Here is a 22001-nt window from a genome sequence, read left to right as displayed (position 1 = left end):
TATATTTATTATAAAAACAACAAAATCGCCAAAAAAATAAGATTAAAAAATTAATATTTGATTTTTTGCTTATCAGTTTTAGTATGTTAGAATTAGAAACATTTAAAATAAAAAACAATTCATTTTAAATCTGATCTGAGATATACTATTTTGATTTGAACAAATAATAAATACAATTGAAAATAACATTTGTAAAATTAAATATGATTCTTTATTAAATAGACAATTATCAAGTGGAAAATGGCATTAATTTGCAGCATTTCTGTGTTATAATTTTACTTTATAACATGTGTCTAATTAAAATTAATTGTATATACATAAATACGACTGTAAATGTAAAGCTGGAAAAAGTACAATCAAGTACAATCAAACACATACTATACATCAGTTTACTCGTAAACTCAATCAATTTACAGCATTTGCACATTACCAACATTGTTTACCCCAGGTATAAAATTACATGTAATTAATAATAATTTTATGTAAAATATTCTAAACATATTATTATTCCGTGAACATTACGTTGAAAAAAGTAACATTTTTATCAGTTAAGCGTATCTAATATTATATTTGATGAACATCAATCCATGGTATGCTAATTCGTATTGAATAAATAAGAAAGTCCGTAGAATCGCCTTAGCCAAGAACATTTTATCTGATGCATTTTCAAAGCTTATGTACTATTACACAGCTTTAATAATCAGCGAGCAAGTCTAAAATATCGTTATAAGAATCTCGCATTCAGAAAGAGCCAAGAAAAAACAATAATTTATAAGCTGCTATGATTATTGAGCTATTACAATAATGACATAAATGTATGTTAAGGACATATCATTAAGATTTAAGATACGGTCAGCGTGTATTTGAGATTCTGCAAGAGATGGCTGAGCATAAACCTTTTATTGCGACATAAATAAACGGCGATGAGAGGCCTTTCATTTTACAGGGCTTTAGAAAGCGTTTTAGCAGTGGCGTCACAATCGGGATCTGTTCTCAAGGCTGCGTATTATCACCACTTGGCCTCTTATCTTCACCGATTTTTAAATTACCTGGACCGTTTTCATTTCATCAAAGTTTTCATTTAAACTGAAAATTTATGCGAAAGTTATGAGTAAACGGGAAAACTTTTAAAGTAGAATCATGTGAGAACTATAAATTTGAATGATATTATATTACATTCCAGTGATATTGTATAAATGTTTTAATTTAATTTAGAATGTATTATAATGTAGGTATAATTTGCAGTTTCTATAAATCAATAAGAGCATAAATTCCCATAAATCAGTGGTATCCCAAGGTGATTTAAAATTTTTTAAACGAATTTATTTACAGCACGTTCCGTTATTATATTCCAATAAACAAATTGAATTTGTGTTCCATTCCCAGAAACTCAGAATGTTAAACAGTTACGACCATAATTTTTTATGTATTTCGGTAGTTTTCAACTGCCTTTTATCTGTTGATTTGCATAATAGAATACTATTTTAATTAATTATGTGAAAGTATATGTTATCGTTAATATTTCCATGTTTATCTATAAGAATATTCACGAAATTATAATCGCAGCATCTTTATCTGCTTTATTGTTGCGGTAGTTGATAAACAATAGTATAAAATATAAATTAATTAACCTTAACACAAAAATTACAATTAATTATTTACTCTGACTAACCTGTAGCGTAATATCCTGCTGATGGGAATCAAAGATTTAAATTAATGGCAAACTGGTTGGTGTGAATACGTTAGATATTTGGTTTTAGTTACTCCGTATCGTTTCATTGACAAATTATTCCGTTTTAATTAAGAGCAGTTACTTTCTATTTTTTGTGTAACGGATATTTTAAATTCCCCGTCGCTGTGTTAAACTAACAAAAACGGTTCGGAAAAATAAGAAAAAGGAGATGCTGCCACGTTACCCGCTAACTTGACGGTGTTTTCGATGTTCTGCAATATACCGTATATAGAATGGCACCGTGTGACTTAGATTACAACCACTTTTCTTTAGAGCACTTTAAGAAGACATAAAAGAGGTAATCCAGCAGAAAAATCTCGATTATTACATTATATTTGAAAGTTCAAAATCTCAATAGATTAAAAAAATATGATACAAAAAATTGGTTACCCAATCGATTCATAATTAATTAATTGCTGTGAAATAATTAATAAATCATATTAATAATAGTTCTTAAAAATGTCAACCAAAAATTGAATATTCTGACTTCTTGAAGAACATCCTGTTGAGCAGTACGGTAAATTTTGTGTTAATTTACATCTAAATTATTTCTAAATTTACTAAACTGCTGTCCATGAAATTTAGAATTACAAGTGAATTATGCAGCTGTTTTTTAAAGTAGACAGGACATTTAGTAAAGTGAAAGAACTAGAAAACGTTTTGAATAAAAATTTATAATGCAACTTAAAATGAAATTATAACTAAGTAAAAACCACTGTGTTGTAGAAAATAAATTATAAATTACTTTGGAAACAAGTAGATTTTCCATAGTAATTATTACATGGAGAACGTAGTTGTGAAGAATAACGGTGACCACCTGACGTTTTCTTTTCTATTCATATTAAATGTGAACCGTTCTGGTTTTAAAAGATTAAATTTGGCAATGACATTAATTCTGTCCCTCATCTTTGATCAATAATTTAATTAAGGCATTTTATAAACTTATAGTTAAAGCAAATGAAAACTTATCTTCAGTAAATAAAACAAACCAATAAATTTTTCGTAAGATTCGTCTATACCGTGATAAATAAATAAGTCAACGCATTTTGTACGGTATTAAGTAGGATAAGTAAATAAATTCTCGCCAATCTATTAGTTCACTTTGATTTATACTCAGATGGAGACAAAATGATTTACATTTTCTAATCTCAGGAAAGTGAGTTACAGGACCATAATTCATGGACCGGTCATCCGGTAGCTATAGCAGAATTCCTGCATGCAAACCTTGGCTCAGCGGCGACCAGCGGCGAGGAGCTGGTTTTCAGGCCGCGTTAGGAAGGTATAACTCAAGGGCTGTGGGGAACTACTTCCTACTTTAACGTTGAATTTTTCCTGTGCATTAATATCACATTGTTGTGTTGATCGTGTTAACGCATAACCCGCGACTGATTTAATGCATATAAATTTTACTGCTACCAGCAACGGAGTTATTGATGAAATATATGCACGGAATTATAATTGCAAAATATTCTTGTCCGTGTTGATTGAATTGTACACATCAGCGTTTCGTTATTTATGCATATTTAAAAATAATTATTGATTGGCCCAAATTATTAAGGTTTTCAATAAAAAAAGACATATCAATTACAAATTAGAGAATATAAAATTATTTAATCTGCTAATAATAATTTAATGCTTGAAAAACAATTAATGAATTAAAAATAGTATTTAATTTAAGTGTAATCAGCATTTAAAGTCGAATGATAAATTGTTTATAACTGTATAATTTAGTATACAATATGCCCCTAACAAAATTATAAAGCCACATTTTTCTAACGACATTAAACTAACCAAATAATGGAATAAAATTTGAATAACTGGGAAAGCCAGATACAGACTTAATTCATTAGTTTCCACAATTAGTTTAGTGTTTGTCACAAAATGAAAAATATTGATTAGGGTTTTGTTAAGGATAAAATAAGTTTTTTGTTGATTTTAACATTCTTCAATATGTGTAAATCAGTAAATGAATTATAAAGCCATAGTTTTCTGATAAAACTAATCAAATCATGGATTAAAATGTAAATAATTAAAGATGTTAGATACTGGTTTATTCATTAATTTTCACAATTACATTAGTGTTTGCCAAAAAAATTAGGAACAAAAAATATTCGAACACTTTTTACTCTATTTTAAAAGGATAGACAATAAAAAATATAAGCATTCTGCTGTATCAAAAAAAAATGAGAGAAAAATGATTGTAACATCCTTCAAAATATGTAAACCTATAACAAAATTATAAAACCACATTTTTTTTTAACGACACTAAGCTAACCAGATAATGGATTAAAATATGAGTAACTGGGAAAGCCAGTTACAGACTTAATTCATTAGTTTTCACAATCAGTTTAGTGTTTGTTAAAAAATGAAAAATATTGATTAGGGTATTGTTAAGGATAAAATAAGTTTTTTGATGATTTTAACATTCTTTAATATGTGTAAATCAATAAATGAATTATAAAGCCATAGTTTTCTAATAAAACAAATCAAATCATGGATTAAAATGTAAATAATTAAAGATTTCAGATACTGGTTTATTCATTAATTATCACAATTAGATTAATATTTGTCAAAAAATTAGGAAAACAAATATTCGAATAATTTTTACTTCATTTTAAAAAGATAGACAATAAAAATTTAACCATTCAGCTGTATCAAAAAAAAGTGAGAGAAAAATTATTTTAACATCCTTCAAAATATGTAAACCTATAACAGAATTATAAAACCACATTTTTCTAACGACACTAACTTAACCAGATAATGGAATAAAATGTAAGTAACAGGGGAAGCCAGTTACAGACTTAGTTCATTAGTTTTCATAATCAGTTTGGTGTTTATCAAAAAATGAAAATTATTGATTAGGGTATTGTTAAGGATAAAATAAGTTTATGGTTGATTTTAACATTGTTCGAAATGTATAAATCAGTAAATGAATTATAAAACCATGTTTTTCTAATAAAACTAATCAAATCATGGACTAAAATATAAATATTTAAAGATGTTTGTTAGATACTGGTTTATTCATTAATTCTCACAGTTAGATTAGTATTTGCCAAAATTTAGGCAAAAAATATTCGAATACTTTTAACATTTAAGTAAGTTCTTCGTTGAATATAACAACTTACAAACTGTGCAAATCTCTAACAGAATTATAAACTAAACTAAATTAACCAAATTATCAAATAAAATATGGATTACTCAGATTATTAGATACTGTCTAATTTCTTTAGTTTTCAAAATTTATAACGAATTATAAAATGACATTTTCCTAACAAAACTAAACTAACGAATTCATGAAACAAAATATGACTAACTGACTTAATTAGTTATTTTTCTCAATCAATTTAGTATGTAATAAAATATCTTTATTATAAACGTGTAACTGAGTAGTTTCATTAGTCTAATAAGATAGACAAAATTAAACTTGTGTCACAACTATGTTGTCATCAACTGAGAACTAATGTATTATATCCCTATCCGATATTTTATAATATTTTGACCTTTTATTCTATGGTTTACTAGATCGGAAGGAATAAATTCGTTAGAAAAATGTTACTTATTTTTATCACAGACTCATAAATATGTAATTATTTTAATTAATTTTGATATACACTGGTTTTGAAGGCTGAAAAATTCAATGGTGTACTTTTTTTAACAAAAATATGTCATAATACAATTAGTTAGAAGCTTATTTAACTTTAGTAACTTTAAACCTAAAATGGGAGCCTCTATTTTTGTTACAGATTCGAAACATATTTTTATTCAAGGACATTATTTTTTTTAATTCCTCCTACTGAAAACGCATACAAAGAATAAAAAATACTAATCTTTTATAGTCTCATAGTTCTCGGTGTATTATTTTATGTAATAAATATTCCATAATCATGTTTATTTATATCAAAGGAAAGTTGTCATGGTAGATTCCAAGATATTTACAATATTTTACATTAAAATGGAATTTATTTTATATTTACATTGGATGGGTATGTTTATTATATCCAAATTTAGTTTGAAAACTGTGAATCTAAACAATTTACATTTATTCTTGTCAATTTTTACATTTAAAATAATTGCTGTTCAACGGACACAGCCTCAATCAAGTAAAAAATAAAATCGTATGGCCAAAAATACTAATCATACACGAAAATTTTTATTTTAATTAAAGTTCACGCACGCAGACATCGCAATTTATTGCCAACTTGGCCATACGAACGAGAAAAAAAAAATGCTTGTGTATATAATGTATATTACGTTATAATTCAGTCGTTCAAAAAATTTACAAGTTTCAAGACGTATACATAGTGATCGAGCAATAGCTCATACATTATTTCATTCGCAGTACCGTTCTTATTTAGTGGCCGCAATGCAAGATTAAACTTTTCGCATATTTTGATTTACACAAAGCAATATAGTGCGATTATTCCTTCGCGTTCGGTTTTTTTATTTATGAGCCTCATAAAGTGGCCGACACTTGACACGAATACATATTTATTATGTCAGTACGAACGGAGCCGCCGCTAAAAGTTATAGTAGTGGGCACCTGTTGATACATTTTTTAAAAGCCGGCCAAACCTGCGAGCTCTCGCCTCTCTGGTTTAACTGACGTTCTCCCATTAAGCCAATGTCAACATTTCTGGTGTGTCGCCGCCGATTCGACCGGTCACTTTCATTCATCCAAAATTTTTAAAGGTCACACACCGTTTGATTGTGAATACTTAAGTCTGAAGATGCAGTCTTGGTACCTCCAAAAGGGTCCAAGTGTGGTCTAATTACTTTTCCCAATGATTCAACGTAACGGGTACCTCAAAAGATTAAGTACATTAAAATTGAACCCAACCTAAATATGCGCATCTGACATTAATATTTTAGTGGGGTTCTCGGTTGGGTTCCAGACCCGATCGTTTCGGGTTTGCGTTCGCAATGTTTAGCTAAACACGTGCCTATTGCCACACAGGACGATTATAGATATTGCGCTAGGTCACGACCCTCTTATAGCAGGGCCCCATGGTACTGGCCCCCCGCCCTCCGCCACGTTAAGCAAGAGCCTCTGGCAGACCAAACATACACTGACAGGTATCACTCTCACGACCTGGCCAGTCCGCACGACTTGGCCCGATAGGAACCCATCACACAGCTCTCATTATATTATGAAACCCGGCGCGTTACCGGCATTCGTGTTTGTTTAAGGCTAAAGCAATAATTACCGGTTTACTATCAGCTATCCATGGATTGGGTATTATGTACACTTCACAGACTCCAGCACGAGGAGAGTTTTTCATCTTCCGTTGTTATTTTATTAGTTTATTGCTGATTACCACTTATTGATTTCTCCGTATCTATGAGGATGCATCGGCCTTCTCTTCTTCTTATAGAAATATGGCCACCCATTCAATTACTAGACGCAAAAAAATAAGTAAAATCGTTCCAGAATTGATTGTGAAGTCAAGAAGTCATCTTTAAAAATGGATGAATTATTCTCCTGATAATATATAGGACGCAACAGCCTTCTTTCCTTATTCAATTACTATATACGCTTATAACCTAACAAAGAAACTAAATAAAGTTGTTCCAAAATTGATTGTGAGTCCAAAAAGCCATCATTAATAATTACTTAACAAAACATGAAAATTAACATTCTAGAGATTTGTATGATTAGTTTATTGCTGATTAAAACTTACTGCTTTCCCCATTTCCATAAGGGTGCATCAGTCTTCTTTTCTTACAGAAATGTCATTCCCCATAAGATTACAACATAATATTACAATAACCTAACGAAAAAACAAAATAAGACGTTGACCAGAATTGAATGTGACTTCAAAAAGTCATCATTAACAATAAATTCAATAATCTATCAGCCTTCTTTTCTTTTATTAATAAGTAAGCTACGAAAAAATATAATAAGATCATTTCAAAATTGATACGAAACCATGATTAAAAGTAATTTAATCAATGAAAAAATATGAATTATTGTTTTTGTACTATATACACATAAAAGTAAAATTTAACGGAAACCAAAACATGAAAATTAACATCCAAGAGATGATTTCTTCGTATTCATAAGGATGTATCAGCTTTATTTTCTTATATTAATAAGTAAGCTATGAAGAAATAAAATAAAACCATTCCAAAATTGATATGAATCATAATTAAAAGTAATTTAATTAAAAGAAAATGTATGAATTATTTTTTTTTTTTGTAGTATGTACACATACAAGTAAAATTTAACAGGAGCCAAAACATGAAAATTAACATCCTAGAGATGATTTCTTCGTATTCATAAGAATGTATCAGCTTTATTTTCTTACAAAACAAAATAAAATCATTCCAAAATTGATATATACCATAATTAAAAGAAAATGTATGAATTATTTTTTTCGTAGTATATACACATAAAAGTAAAATTCAATTGGAACCAAAACATGAAAAATGTCATCCTAGAGAAGATTTCTCCGTATTTATAAGGATGTATCAGCTTTATTTTCTTATATTAATAAGGAAGCTATGAAAAAATAAAAGAAAATCATTCCTAAATTGATATGAACCATAATTAAAAGTAACTTATTTAAAAGAAAATGTATGAATTATTTTTTTTGTAGTATGTACACATACAAGTAAAATTTAACAGGAACCAAAACATGAAAATTAACATCCTAGAGATGATTTATCCGTATTCATAAGGATGTATCAGCTTTATTTTCTTATATTAATAAGGAAGTTATGAAAAAATAAAATAAAATCATTCCAAAATTGATATGAACCATAATTAAAAGTAATTTAATTAAAAGAAAATGTATGAATTATTTTTTTGTAGTATGTACACATACAAGTAAAATTTAACAGGAACCAAAAGATGAAAATTAACATTCTAGGGATGATTTCTCCGTATTCATAAGGATGTATCAGCTTTATTTTTTTATATTATTAAGTAAGCTATTAAAAAATAAAATAAAATCGTTCCAAAATTGAAATGAACCATAATTAAAAGTAATTTAATTAAAAGATAATGTATGAATTATTTTTTTTTTTTTTTTGTAGTATGTACACATAAAAGTAAAATTTAACAGGAGTCAAATCATGAAAATTAACATCCTAGAGGTGATTTCTCCATATTCATAAGGATGTATCAGCTTTACTTTCTTATTTTAATAAGGAAGCTATGAAAAAATAAAATAAAATAATTCCAAAATTGATATGAACCATAATTAAAAGTAACTTAATTAAAAGAAAAGTTATGATTTTTTTTTTTTTGTAGTATATACACATAAAAGTAATATTTAACAAGAACCAAAACATGAAAATCAACACCCTAGAGATGATTTCTCCATATTCATAAAAATGTATGAACCTTCTTTTCTTCTGTTAATAAGTAAGTTAACGAAAAAATAAAATAAGATCATTCCAAAATTGATATGTACTATAATTAAAAGTAACTTAATTAATGGAAAATGTATAAATTATTCTTTTTGTACACATGTACACATAAAACTAAAATTTAACAGGAACCTCAAGACGAAAATCAACCTAATAAATAATAGTGATTCGTATGGTTTAGTTATTATGCACTTATAAAACATAAATAAAAGATAGCATAACCATCTAACAAGATAATTACATATTTCTACTACTGATACGGAATCGTATTAATAATTACGGCAAACAATTGTGTATCTTGTACACAAAATGATGGAAAATTTGCATAAGATTACGTTATTGTTACTGAACTTAAGGAATATAATTACAGTTTTTAAAATAACATTTCATGGCATGTACCCAGTGCTCACTTTTATTTCCACACAATAGAAATGCATCGCCCCTGGTTAAAGATCTTAACATCATAATTCCATTAATATGTAGATTTCCTGTCATAATCAAGAGAAGATATACCCGGTATATGAAGATTATAAAATCTGACATATGATAATATGTGTGAGGCAATTAAGAATGAGGAAGAGGCTTATAGGTGATGATGATAAGAAAGATTTACAATGTCACGAATTAACTGAATTGCTCTCTGAAGGTAACGCTTAGTCGATATTAACATACGTTTTAATTTATTACTGACCCTAAGACTTAGTATTTCAAACTTCTTATGCGCACGTATGTACATATGAAACCATTAAACGATAAAATAGAAATAAATAAAACTAGAGCGAAATTGTGTCGGCCAGTCAACCTAATAGATCTGGTTAGGAAAATACGGTGCTCCGAGTTTTATCCCAACAACTTTTAACTAAGCGATAACAAGTAGACGCCATAAATTTCTCATAATAACTTATGGATAGACATTTAAATTTATTTATTTCATCATGTACAATTGATCATGCAAATCGGACGAAATATAAGTGTGAACGTATATAGTAAATTGATGTAAGTTTGAATGGCTCCACGGGAGTTAAATTAAGACAGTATAAGCCTCATTGTGCGGCAATCAGAAACAATTACCCTCCGCAAAATTAGATCATTACAGGACTGCAATTACCTACAACTGCAACTCAATGAAAACGCCAAGCAGATAATGAAATTAATCATTGTTGTATCTATTAAGTCGTTAAAGTATCATTAGCGGTAATAGATAATGTTTCTGTCAGGTGAAACATTTTATTTCTATTTAAAACTGCATGACATTTATTTTAGCTCGACACATTAGGGTGTAAAAACTGAAACGGGGAATTTCTTCATCCGCAGTCGGCATTATTACGATTGCAAGCGCAATAGATATGTTGACAATGTTTTATTTACAAAATATGAATTGTAGCCGTGAAATAATTAGTGTAAAAACTTACAATAATTAAAATCAACAGCACGTGTTTGTTATCAGTTGGGGCTTCTTTCGAATACCCACGCTAAACCTGTGGTATTTAACTAATCGTTGCCACATTTTTATGTTTAATATTTTTTCAATAAATAGTACTTCTCCAGTATCAGTGCCATATATCATTCATTTTGTTGAATAGAAATTTTTCAAATTTTTCAGTAACAAGTTTCAAAAAGCAATATGCAAAAAATGACGTTTTAGACTAAAATGCAAATGGCATGTGATTTAAAATATGAGTTCAATAAATGTATTCCGACTCAAATATATTCAAAAGAGATAAGATTATACAAATAACATTACTGACATAAAAAAGTCCTGCCATACTTATCACAAAGGAGAAAATAGTTTAAATATGTTAATAAATTATTTTTGCCAATGCTCACTTCAATTTTATTTTATTTATGCCTCGTCCCAATTTTTTTAAAGCGTATAAAATTACTAAATCTTAAAAAATACATGATATTACTGTTAAGGTCTGCGTGTTAAAGCAGATAATCAATTTATTATCCAAGTGCAAATAATTCTAATTACAAGTCATGTGAGACTAGTGTAGGTCTATGAATATGCAATGAAGCTGAATCTATTGCAATCGTCAGGCTATAACTATTAGCGCTTAGCTTAGCTTTACGTTTGCCACACGAACATCGTCGGTGTGAATTAAAAGAACTTTGAATAGATAAACAATGTATTAATAAAAGGTGGAGCTAAATCTTGAGGAATCAGCCGTTTTTGTTTGTCAGTCTTAGCCTATTTATTTATTTGTTTAAAACCATTCTATATTGGCTAATTTATATCTTTTTTCAAGTATTTAACTGCGTACAAAAAGACACCTAGATATAATTCATTTATTCCATTTTTTTTTTTTTGGGAAAATATTAACTTATTACAGAATAATAATTGATTATAAAATTTAAACATAATTGTCAGGAGCTAATAATCATTCATTAAAGCATCGTAGCATCGATTTAATAAGATTATCAACATTTTCTTGTGGTGTCTTATCCCACACGTACTGAATCTTAAGTCTTACTTCATTAAGAGTCGGTGGAGGGCACTGTCAATTTCCTAAGCATGGCCTCATAATATCCCACACATGTTCGATTGGGGAAAGGTCTGAAGATCTGGGTGGCCAAGGCAATAAATTCATATCGTAGGCTTCCAGGAAGTTTAATGTATTCCTGGCAATGTGTGGATGGGCATTATCTTGCTGAAAAATTAGTCCGAGATCTCTTCTTATGTGGGGATCAAAACAAGGCTCCAAAACGTCATCCACATATCTCTGGGACGTCATAGTGCCACTAATGAAAACTGAAAGTGACCTGCTATCATAAGCAATAGCACCCCATACCATTAAATCCATAGTTTTATGAATATGACTCTCTACAGAAAAGAGAGAAACATGTCTTTTACCACGTCATCGTCTTAGTAACACATGACCATCGTGCATGTCGAAGGAAAAGCATGATTTATCACTAAAAACAATGTGGTTCTATTCCTTATCCCACTGTTGACGTCCCTTACACCACTCATTATGTTGGCCTCATGATTTGCTGGTAGAAGTAGGTCCAAGAAATGGCAAAAGACCTTATAAGAAGGTAAACAGGTCGAATACCAATTGGCCTACATTCATCGGCTAAACATAATCATCAGCAATCATCCACGTTGAAGTCATGCTGTCCCTTAGAACCAATAATCTAAGACAACGGGCTTGTGGCTCTAAGGTAGCTGTGGGTCTTCCGGAACCTCTTGCTCCACCTCTTCTGCTCTCTTCACCCCATGACTTCCAACATCGTATTACAATACTCACACTTCTGTTCAATTTTTCAAATGAAATTTCTGCTTCATCCAGACCCTCTATTCCACCTCTGTCTAACTTAATATTTCAGTGAGTTCTGGGTGTTTTTTACAGTTAGTATATATACTAGGAACCAACATGAAGGATACATTATATTTTGAAATGCTTCAACGCCGCACTGAAATTGTAATATGCAACTGAAAATTACAGGATTCTCACTCACAACACATGCCAGACAACTGTAATTCATTTGAGAAAGGCAATTTGTTCTTAAATAGTGTGAATCGCAATTTGAGCACCACTTCAAGACTCGCATAAAAATATCATGTTAACCCAGGAATTTATCTTAATTCGCCATCTAACAATAATCGTTCTAGAGGATTTCTTGAAGCGTTTCAATTACACAGTTAGCTTAGACAATGTAAAGTCTATTGAATATATTTTACCTCACGTAAGATAAAAAAAACTACACATTCGACTTTATGAAAATAATTTTGACAGGTAAATTCTATTTTGGTCCCGTTAACGTAGACGGACGTTCTCCGGATCCAAAAAGTCCAGTAGATAAATTATTTCTGCAGTCATTTGTCTGCGGTTGCCTCGACTTCAGCGACACAGTGACACGTACGGTGGACCCGGTAATTAACGATGTTAAAGTCACATTTTTCAAACGAGAACTGCATAATATTTCACACAATAAATTTGGGGAGTGTCAAACTTGTAACTTAAGTTATTTATACTCACACGAACAAATATAAACGTTGTCGAGGTGGAGGAGAGAATCCATAAATTATGCATAGTAATTTGTTTTTATGCAGGAATGACATCTTTTGTACATATTGTTTTCTAAATTTGTGTTTTGGACGCTGCGGTTTTTTTTAAAAAAACTATGAGCGCTATACACATTTAATTAAAAAAATACTAATAAAAAATAAAATATCAATTGCAAGCATAAGTGTAACCAGTCGTATACATCCGCCGTCATATATCAAATGTGTTAACTTCCTGAAGTAATTGATAAACGGGCTGGATATTGATAACACTATCTCAGCCCCCGCACTTAAAACACTTAAGAAAAAAATAAGAGATATCCATAAATCTATCTATCTATATAAATATCTATAACAAAAATAATAATATGAAATTAATCTTATACTCAAAAATAATTGTACGGATCAGAATATTTATTGGAAATTTTCCAAAATTATTAAATACACGAGAAGAAGCTTTAGCAACATAGTCCTTCATTGTTTCTCAATATCCATATAAGAAGTAAAATATAAAGAATTCACCGAGGCAAAAAGGAAGAAGATTTATATCAAACAGTACCAGTATCGAAATGGCGAACAAACGCCAAAGTAATAAATACTGAAGTCCAAAGATGACTGCGGAATTTTATGAGCGTCGCCGGCCAATGAAAAAAAAGTCAGCGAAGAGTGGAACAGAATTTTAAATTTGTAGAGAATTAGCTTTCCCACGTATCAATTGTAATTGATTTCGAGAAAAAACTGGTGAAATATATTTGCTAGGCATGTTCGGTACAACACATGTACAAGGAACACCATAAATGGCCAATATCATTGGAAGCAATCGATATTAAGATTCAATATACTTCTTCCTGTTTCATAATTCATAAAATGCCACCGCCATTGGTCGTTGTGGGTCTTTTTTGCCATAATATCATGCTAGTAATGGTATCCCGTCACATACCAAGTGGCTTCAGAACCATTGAGTTTATAATTATCCATATTGTCGATGTTTAATTCACCGACACTACCAGTACTACTTCATTCTTCAATAAATGAATTTCTATTGTATATAATTTTACACACTTCAGTATGCAACCACCGTATAAAACAAGTATTGGACATTTTACTTTCAAAAAGCTACAAGAAACATGTTTCCTCGCTTGCTGTCAGTTCATGCAATTCAAATATCTATTTACCACTTAACAATAGAATCTTCTTTATCACCCGTCGAATTAATTAACTAGGTTTTTATTATCACTGCAAAAAATGTTTCAAGTTACTATGAGATTTTAAAATTATTACCAATTTCCTTATTTTGCATGGATTTGTTGGAAGGCTCCTTACCTAAAACAAAAGTAAATTAATTACATAAAACATTTTTTTGCATTATAACAAATATGTTTCCTGAAAATAATTACATTATATAAATTATGTAGGGATCAATTATGGAAGAGTATCATATAACGAAACTAAAAGATAATGTGAACTTTTATTTATTTTATAAATGACCTGAGTTTGTGAGATTTCTAAATCATTTACGTATAATAGGTATATCCATAAATCCTCAATACCAGATAGAGAATACATATCTATATCTTTTGTACTGGATTTACTTAAATAATATTGATCTTTTAAGTAGAGTTTAAGTAGAATTTAAAATTAAATTATTTAATAATTAAATATTTTTAAAAATATAGCATGCAGCAGAAAATTGTGAGAATTAACGATTTACTTGTGATTAATTGCTTATAATATTATTGACATTATGAATGGAAATTTTAAAGTTGGGAGAAATTACTTTGAAAGAAAGTAAAGGGATGAGAAAATATTTTTGTAAATTTGTAAATGTTAAAAGCACTAATTCCTTCTTTCAAAGAAGAAAAATGTATTGATTCTTTCAAATAAAAATATATAATAAATATAAAATAGTCTTATAAATATTACTGCTTTTTATTATTGGATTGAATTTTCTTGAATGATATAAAAAGTTGCTTCATTATTCTTTTATGAAAGTAAAGCAATTAATACAATATATTAAGTAAATATTTTTTAAAACAAGGAATGCAGCAGAATGGAAATTTTAACTTATTAACTTGTGAGTTATTTTGGTAATTGTATATTCTATATTCCCTCAATATAAGTCACAGAAATTTAAAATTACGATTGGAAATTTTTACTTTAGGAAAAAATTAAACTTTTTCTCTCATCGAACCCAAAATATATAAAAAGTAGAATATAATTATAAAAAAGTCTTCAGAAATTACTACTTTTTTTATTTGATTTTTGGCTCATTGTTCTTTTATGGGAGGAAATAAAATACTCAAATTTTTGATAATTAATAAGAAAGAAAATCTTCTCTTTTTCAAAAGAAAATACATATAAAAATTTTAAGGAATTAATTATATAAAAAGAAAATACTTATAAAATAGGAATTAATTATATAATAATTTTCTAGAAATTACTTATTTTATTTTGCTAAATGTTATATTTTATTTTATTTCTTCATTCAAGGACATTCTCCCACTGTGGGGCAAACTGGAGACTTTTTCTGTCTCTGTCGTGCACGATATCTCTCTTAAAATTCAGATTTATATTAACTTAAAGGATTTGTTTGAATGTTCGCTCATTGTTCTTTGATGGGAGGAAATAAATGGATCAAAAGATATTTTTGGTAATTTATAACAAAGAAAAGCTTCTCTCTTCAAAAGAAAACACATATAAAATAGGAATTAATTATATAATAATTTCCAAGAAATTATTTATTTTATTCTGCTTCAATAGCATATTTTTAAAAATATGAAATGTAATTTTTGTTTATGTTATTTTAATATATTAATATATAAAATTATATTAACTTAAAGAATTTGCATGAATGTTGGCTCATTGTTCTTTGCTGGGGGGAAATAAAAGAGTCAAAAGATATTTTTGGTAATTTATAAGAAAGAAAATCTTCTCTCTTCCAAAATAAAACGCATATAAAATAGGAATTAGTTATATAATAATTTCCAAGAAATTACTTATTTTATTCTGCTTCAATAGCATATTTTTAAAAATATGAAATGTAATTTTTGTTTATGTCATTTTAATATCAGAGAAAATGTTTAAAATTTCATAAATTAAGTTATGTCATATTTTATTTTATTCCTTCCTTCATGGACATTCTCCCACTGTGGAGCAAACTGAAGACTTTTTCTGTCTCTGTCGTGCACAATATCTTTCTTGAAATTCAGAAGGAGTAAACAATTTTCGATCGGTATATATTATTATATATTAACTTAAAGAATTTAATAATTAAAACTCCTTTATGTTTACCATATAAAATTTATTAAAAATAAAATACTATTTAATATTTGTAGTTTTTGAATTGAACAAGATTTTAATACACTTTTTACTTTATATTACCTTAAACAACTCAAACAATCTAAAAAGTATTTCATAGAAACCGATAAACAACAATAATGAATTGCACTTGATAGTCGAGTCGCATAAATTTAATCTAAATGCAGTTGCGTTAAATTTAATGGCGAATTTCAGACGCACAGTGTACAAATTGCGTTAAATGAAGAACTTTTAACTACCAACTGCGACTGCGACAGGAAATGCTACCATAAGAAAATTGTTGTATTATACACGAGAGTTCGCGTTAATTCATTCGAAATTACTACTATACAATGTCTTAGATGGCATCAATGGTAAGCATTCTTGTTTTCAAATTCATTTATATATTTATTTACATCCGCCTGGCACGCCACGATTACTTGTTCAGACCCATTTTTAACACTCGACAAACGTGGACGCTTTTTTCATTCATTTCGAAGTGAGAATTTATTACAATATTGGTATTTTCAGCACGTTAGTTACACATTCAGGTCGAGTTTCCTTTTCTTATAAAACTAACGTATTAAAAGGCGGCGTTTAATATGCGCACATGCGAATGGCGATTACCTAAAAAGGCAGGCTGTTTCTGAAAGAAATAATTAAAAATGGCATCTGAAACGAAAAATGGATTAATCTTCGTTTTTCAGCGCTTTGGAAAAGTTAAATTTACTTAATACCAAATAAATAGCCGGCGCACAAAAACACCAGACCATGAAACACCATTTCATATAAGTTGATTTAATCAGTTACATACTCGTTTCTAAACCAGATTTATGGGTAACATTTATAATAAAGTTTTGTGTTCGGGAGATATGATTTGACATTTAAATATAAAATTAAACGATTCGATGCAGTCTATTGCAAAAGCCTTGGATACGGCTGCCACTAAAATTATTAACTTATAAGAATTGACTGACAATTTAATACATATTTTATTTTTACATTTTCTGTGAGAACCTGGTAAAATGCGTTTTACTTACTCACGCATTTTAAAATGTCAAAAGTTCTTTGTTGGTGCCAAGTCTTTATTGAGTTTCTAACAAGTATTAAACCCCAGCAACCACTTCAGTCAGTGACAAATTGATACATTTTGAAAATACTTTCAAAGGGAGTATTTCAATGCAAGTGTATTTAATAAGTCAGCTTTTAGATAGACGAAATGTTTTCTACTATTTCATATCCACAACCGGTTATAAATTTTATTGCTGCATTCATAAAAATATTTCAAGGTTAATTGAACCACTTTCATCAAGATGTCGTACGGTACGTCAGTATTTTAAATAAGCAATTTTAGCAAAAATAAATCACTTCATGCAATTTGGCAATAACTACATTTAGACATTCATAGTCCAACATCAATTTACTGACAGATATAGATGTCCAAGAAGTACCAAAAAATAAAAATTGGAAGTCATTGTTGGTAATTGCTGCCGTTTATACTGAAGCCTCTTGTAGTGTCAAAATTATAAAGTGATGTTCTCTGAAATTCCAACATATGTAAGTCAGCGGGATACAACGATCCTTATTTGGAGATTATATATTGCCTTTCCTAACTTATGTGCGACAGGTGATTCCAATTCCAAATTGTGAAATAGTCAGCCCTGGTTCAATAAATAATTATACATACAGCTGGAGATAATTGTACCACTTTTTACGATTCTACATAAAATTATAATAATATTGGTTAGGTTTATTTTAAGTCGTTTAATTGCTACCCGGTGAATATTAGTTTTTATCGAGTGGTAATATCTCCAAATAATCTCCTCTTTGAAGCAACCATACTTATGAAACTTAGATTAATTTAAATTTGATTTATTAGCATTAATATGTAAATTAAAGAAACCACCACACCACAGTATTTATAAATATATTTATAATAAAAAAAGTGTAAAATATAATATCTAATAAAAATATGCAAATTAAAATTCATCCGACGGTGCTACTTGTAATTAAACTCTTTAATTTATTACGTTAATAAACCTTCAGTTTAAGCAGCTAGAATAAATCATAGTTTCTAGAAAAAATTTCAAATTACACATATCCCAGTGACCATTCATCTTAGTAAATATTCCACAATTAATTACTTTACTAATTACATGAGCATTATTACATAAAACTAAATAGTAAACACTATTTTTTAAGCAATATCCACAATAAAAACTAAATATACATAGACCTTGTTCAGTAGCATTCCTTTTGTGCAATAAAAATTATGATTGTTAAAATATATGTGAACTTTAATATTTGACACGAAAAATATTTATTTTGTACGAAATGTGCTGTTTTAAATAATCCACAAGGCAAGTAATATTATTGGAAATGTCCAAAACTATATTTCCAAATTAATTTTGATTTTTGTTTTATGAACACAAGTCTAAATTACAAAACTAAATGCTCATAAATTTCTGTAGATTTATAAACATACATTTTTGTAAAATTGTTAAAATATATGTGAACTTTAATTTTTGACACAAAAATATTTATTTTGTACGAAATGTGCTGTCTTAAATAATTCACAAGGCAAGTAATATTATTGAAAATGTTCAAAACTATATTTCCAAATTAATATTGATTTTTGTTTTATGTACACAAGTCTAAATTACTAAACAAAATACTCATAGATTTCTGTAGATTTATAAACATACATATTTTATATAATTGTTAAAATATATGTGAACTTTAATATTTCACACAAAAATAATTATTTTGAACGAAATAGGCTGTTTTAAATAATCCACAAATCAAGTAATATTATTGGAAATGTCCAAAACTATATTTCCAAATTAATTTTGATTTTTGTTTTATGAACACAAGTCTAAATTACAAAACAAAATGCTCATAAATTTCTGTAGATTTATAAACATACATTTTTGTAAAATTGTTAAAATATATGTGAATTTTAATTTTTGACACAAAAATATTTATTTTGTAAGAAATATGTTGTTTTAAATAATACACAAGGCAAGTAATATTATTGAAAATGTCCTAAACTATATTTCAAAATTAATTTTGATTTTTGTTTTATGAACACAAGTCTAAATTACAAAACTGAATACTCATAGATTTCTGTAGATTTATAAACATACATATTTTATATAATTGTTAAAATATATGTGAACTTTAATATTTCACACAAAAATAATTATTTTGAACGAAGTAGGCTGTTTTAAATAATCCACAAATCAAGTAATATTATTGGAAATATCCTAAACTCTATTTCAAAATTAATTTTGATTTTTGTTTTATGTACACAAGTCTAAATTACAAAACCAAATTCTATGTATTTATAATATATTTTATATTATATTTTTAGTTCATTTCCAATAGAATGAAGTTGGTATAGTAAAATTTTAAAATATGTACTGATATTTAAATAAACTATATTTAGATATGAAATCAATTTGAATTCTAGATTTTAGTGACAAACTTCGAAATATATTCAAATAAGTCAGTGGATCTAAGTCCACCATTCTTATTTAATCGATTAATATATGTTAGAACCTTGTTTTCTGAATAATAATTAGGAAATGTGACAAACATGTGCATGTTGACAATTTTGACAGTGAATTTATTATCGTTGTACTGCAACATTGAAAATGAAATTATTTATTGTGTAAACATTGAGTAGGTACCGTAATTCGGTTGACCCTTGCGTGCACCATTGCAATTTAAAAAGTATCATCTGTATATATAACGAAATGAAAATGGAATCGCTTGTATCTCCTGATTGGACAAATGTAAAATTCAGGACGGTGCGGAATACCCAACGAACTCACTTCACCTTATTAGTGTTAAATTATGCCTTCAGCCTATCTACAACATTTCAAAATCAGATTATTCTGCACATTAGGTCTCCAACATACGCACTCCTTCGACGCAAATGGAGTTACATCTATTTTATGCCATTTACATTACTTTTTTTTCATTGTAATTTTTCTCAAAGGATGCTTTTTATGGCATTACATTATGATTCGAAATATTTCTTAGTGTGTAACATATTGTGCAAAAAGAAAAACAGAATCATTTGTTACCTTTTTCTATACAGCATCACCTCCGTGCCAGTCTTTTTTTATATTCATCTAAAAGAAATTGAAATGCGTAAAAAATCAATGGGTCTGTAAAAAGCAGGCTTTCTCAATAAATTATAGTAAGGTGACAGTGAACTGGTGTACATATTAGATTTTGCATGTTAATTAATAATTAGTATATAAAATAAAATATTGGGATATATATTTATTTAAAACTTCCATTATACAACTGTTTAGTGTACATATTTTGTCTAATTTTGGTAAAAATAGAAATCCTTAGCAGGACTACATTTCTAACACAAACAAGAAAGACCATTTTAAAATTTATTAAAATCGACCCTAACATCTTAGACTTTTATTATCCTTTTTTGAAATAGCTATTTAGTTTGAACAGATTTTTAAAAACGGTACTAAAACATTTTGACTTGAAAATTTAACCTACATTCATCGATTCTTAAAAAAAAATAGTAAATAATAATAATTTATAAAATTACTACTAGAATTTAAATTTGGAGCTTACTATTATTTGTATTCTGTTATGGTACTAGTTATTAATAGTTGAATACATATTCCGTAATCTTCTAACAACAATTGAATTGGAAATGCCACATTCGACGTACAGTTATAGAACATAGTAACTTAAATTTGAAAGAAATCAATTAACAGTTATCCACTTAAAACTTTTACACCTAAATTTTATAATTAAAATCTATGCGAAATATCATCAGAATACCATCAGCTGGTGTATTACGGTAACGATAAATGGTCGCCAGAGTACCCAAGATGTAATTTACAAAACAGAAATGAATAAAAAAGTATTTCTTGTTCTTATTCTTTTTATTGGTCAATCTGCCTTCGTCTACATACAAATTTTATAGCTACAATTACAAAAAAATAATAGCTATGTGCTATTCAGACAGTAACCAAAAACTTTTACACCAATATAAAATTTTATAATTAACATTTAAGCAAAATATCAGCTGATACATTTGAGTAACTATAAATGGTCTCTAGAGTACCGAAAAAGTAATTTACAAAATAGAAATAAATGAAAATGCATTTCTGGCTTTTATTTTTTCTAATCATCAATCTTATTCCACCGTATCCAAACAAATTTCATGGCTGCTATTAACCACAAACATTGAGCTACGTTTCACCCTTTCACTGACGTATTACATTTCAGTGGATAAGTTCAGCAGCCAACAAGCTAATTTCTAGCTTATCCTAAATTAAATTTAGAAAAAAATCATAGCCATGTGCTATTCAAACTATTACCAAAGACCTTTATACCAATGTTTAGTTTTTATAATTAAAATCTAAGCAAAATCTCATCAGAATGATATCAGTTGGTATATATGAATAACGATAAATGGTCGCTAGAGTACCGGAAAGGTAATTTACAAAATAGAAATAAATGAAAAGGCATTTCTGGCTTTTATTCTTTCTAATCATCAATCTTCTCCCATCGTATCCAAACAAATTTCATGGCTACCATTAACCACAA

General features: G+C 28.4%; 1 protein-coding gene across 5 annotated transcripts in view; it reads right to left on the bottom strand.

The window, feature by feature from the left end:
• The window catches only part of LOC109603894 (protein apterous), a 128090-nt gene that overhangs the window by 94932 nt on the left and 11157 nt on the right, over positions 1-22001 (bottom strand). For 2 of the 5 annotated variants that reach the window (XM_049963502.1, XM_049963503.1), the window contains exon 2: positions 14394-14435. The exons of 2 other annotated variants lie outside the window; for them this stretch is intronic. In XM_049963502.1, coding sequence (XP_049819459.1) covers positions 14394-14435 — 42 coding nt within the window. Of the gene's footprint in view, positions 1-6936; positions 7003-14393; positions 14436-22001 lie in introns of those variants that run through there. One more of the 5 variants, XM_049963506.1, reaches the window with a different exon arrangement.

The sequence above is a fragment of the Aethina tumida genome, chromosome 2, assembly GCF_024364675.1.
Source record: "Aethina tumida isolate Nest 87 chromosome 2, icAetTumi1.1, whole genome shotgun sequence".
Lineage (NCBI taxonomy): Eukaryota > Metazoa > Arthropoda > Insecta > Coleoptera > Nitidulidae > Aethina > Aethina tumida.
The sequence above is the reverse complement of the archived record's forward strand: the minus strand, read 5'-3'. Positions and strand labels throughout refer to the sequence as shown.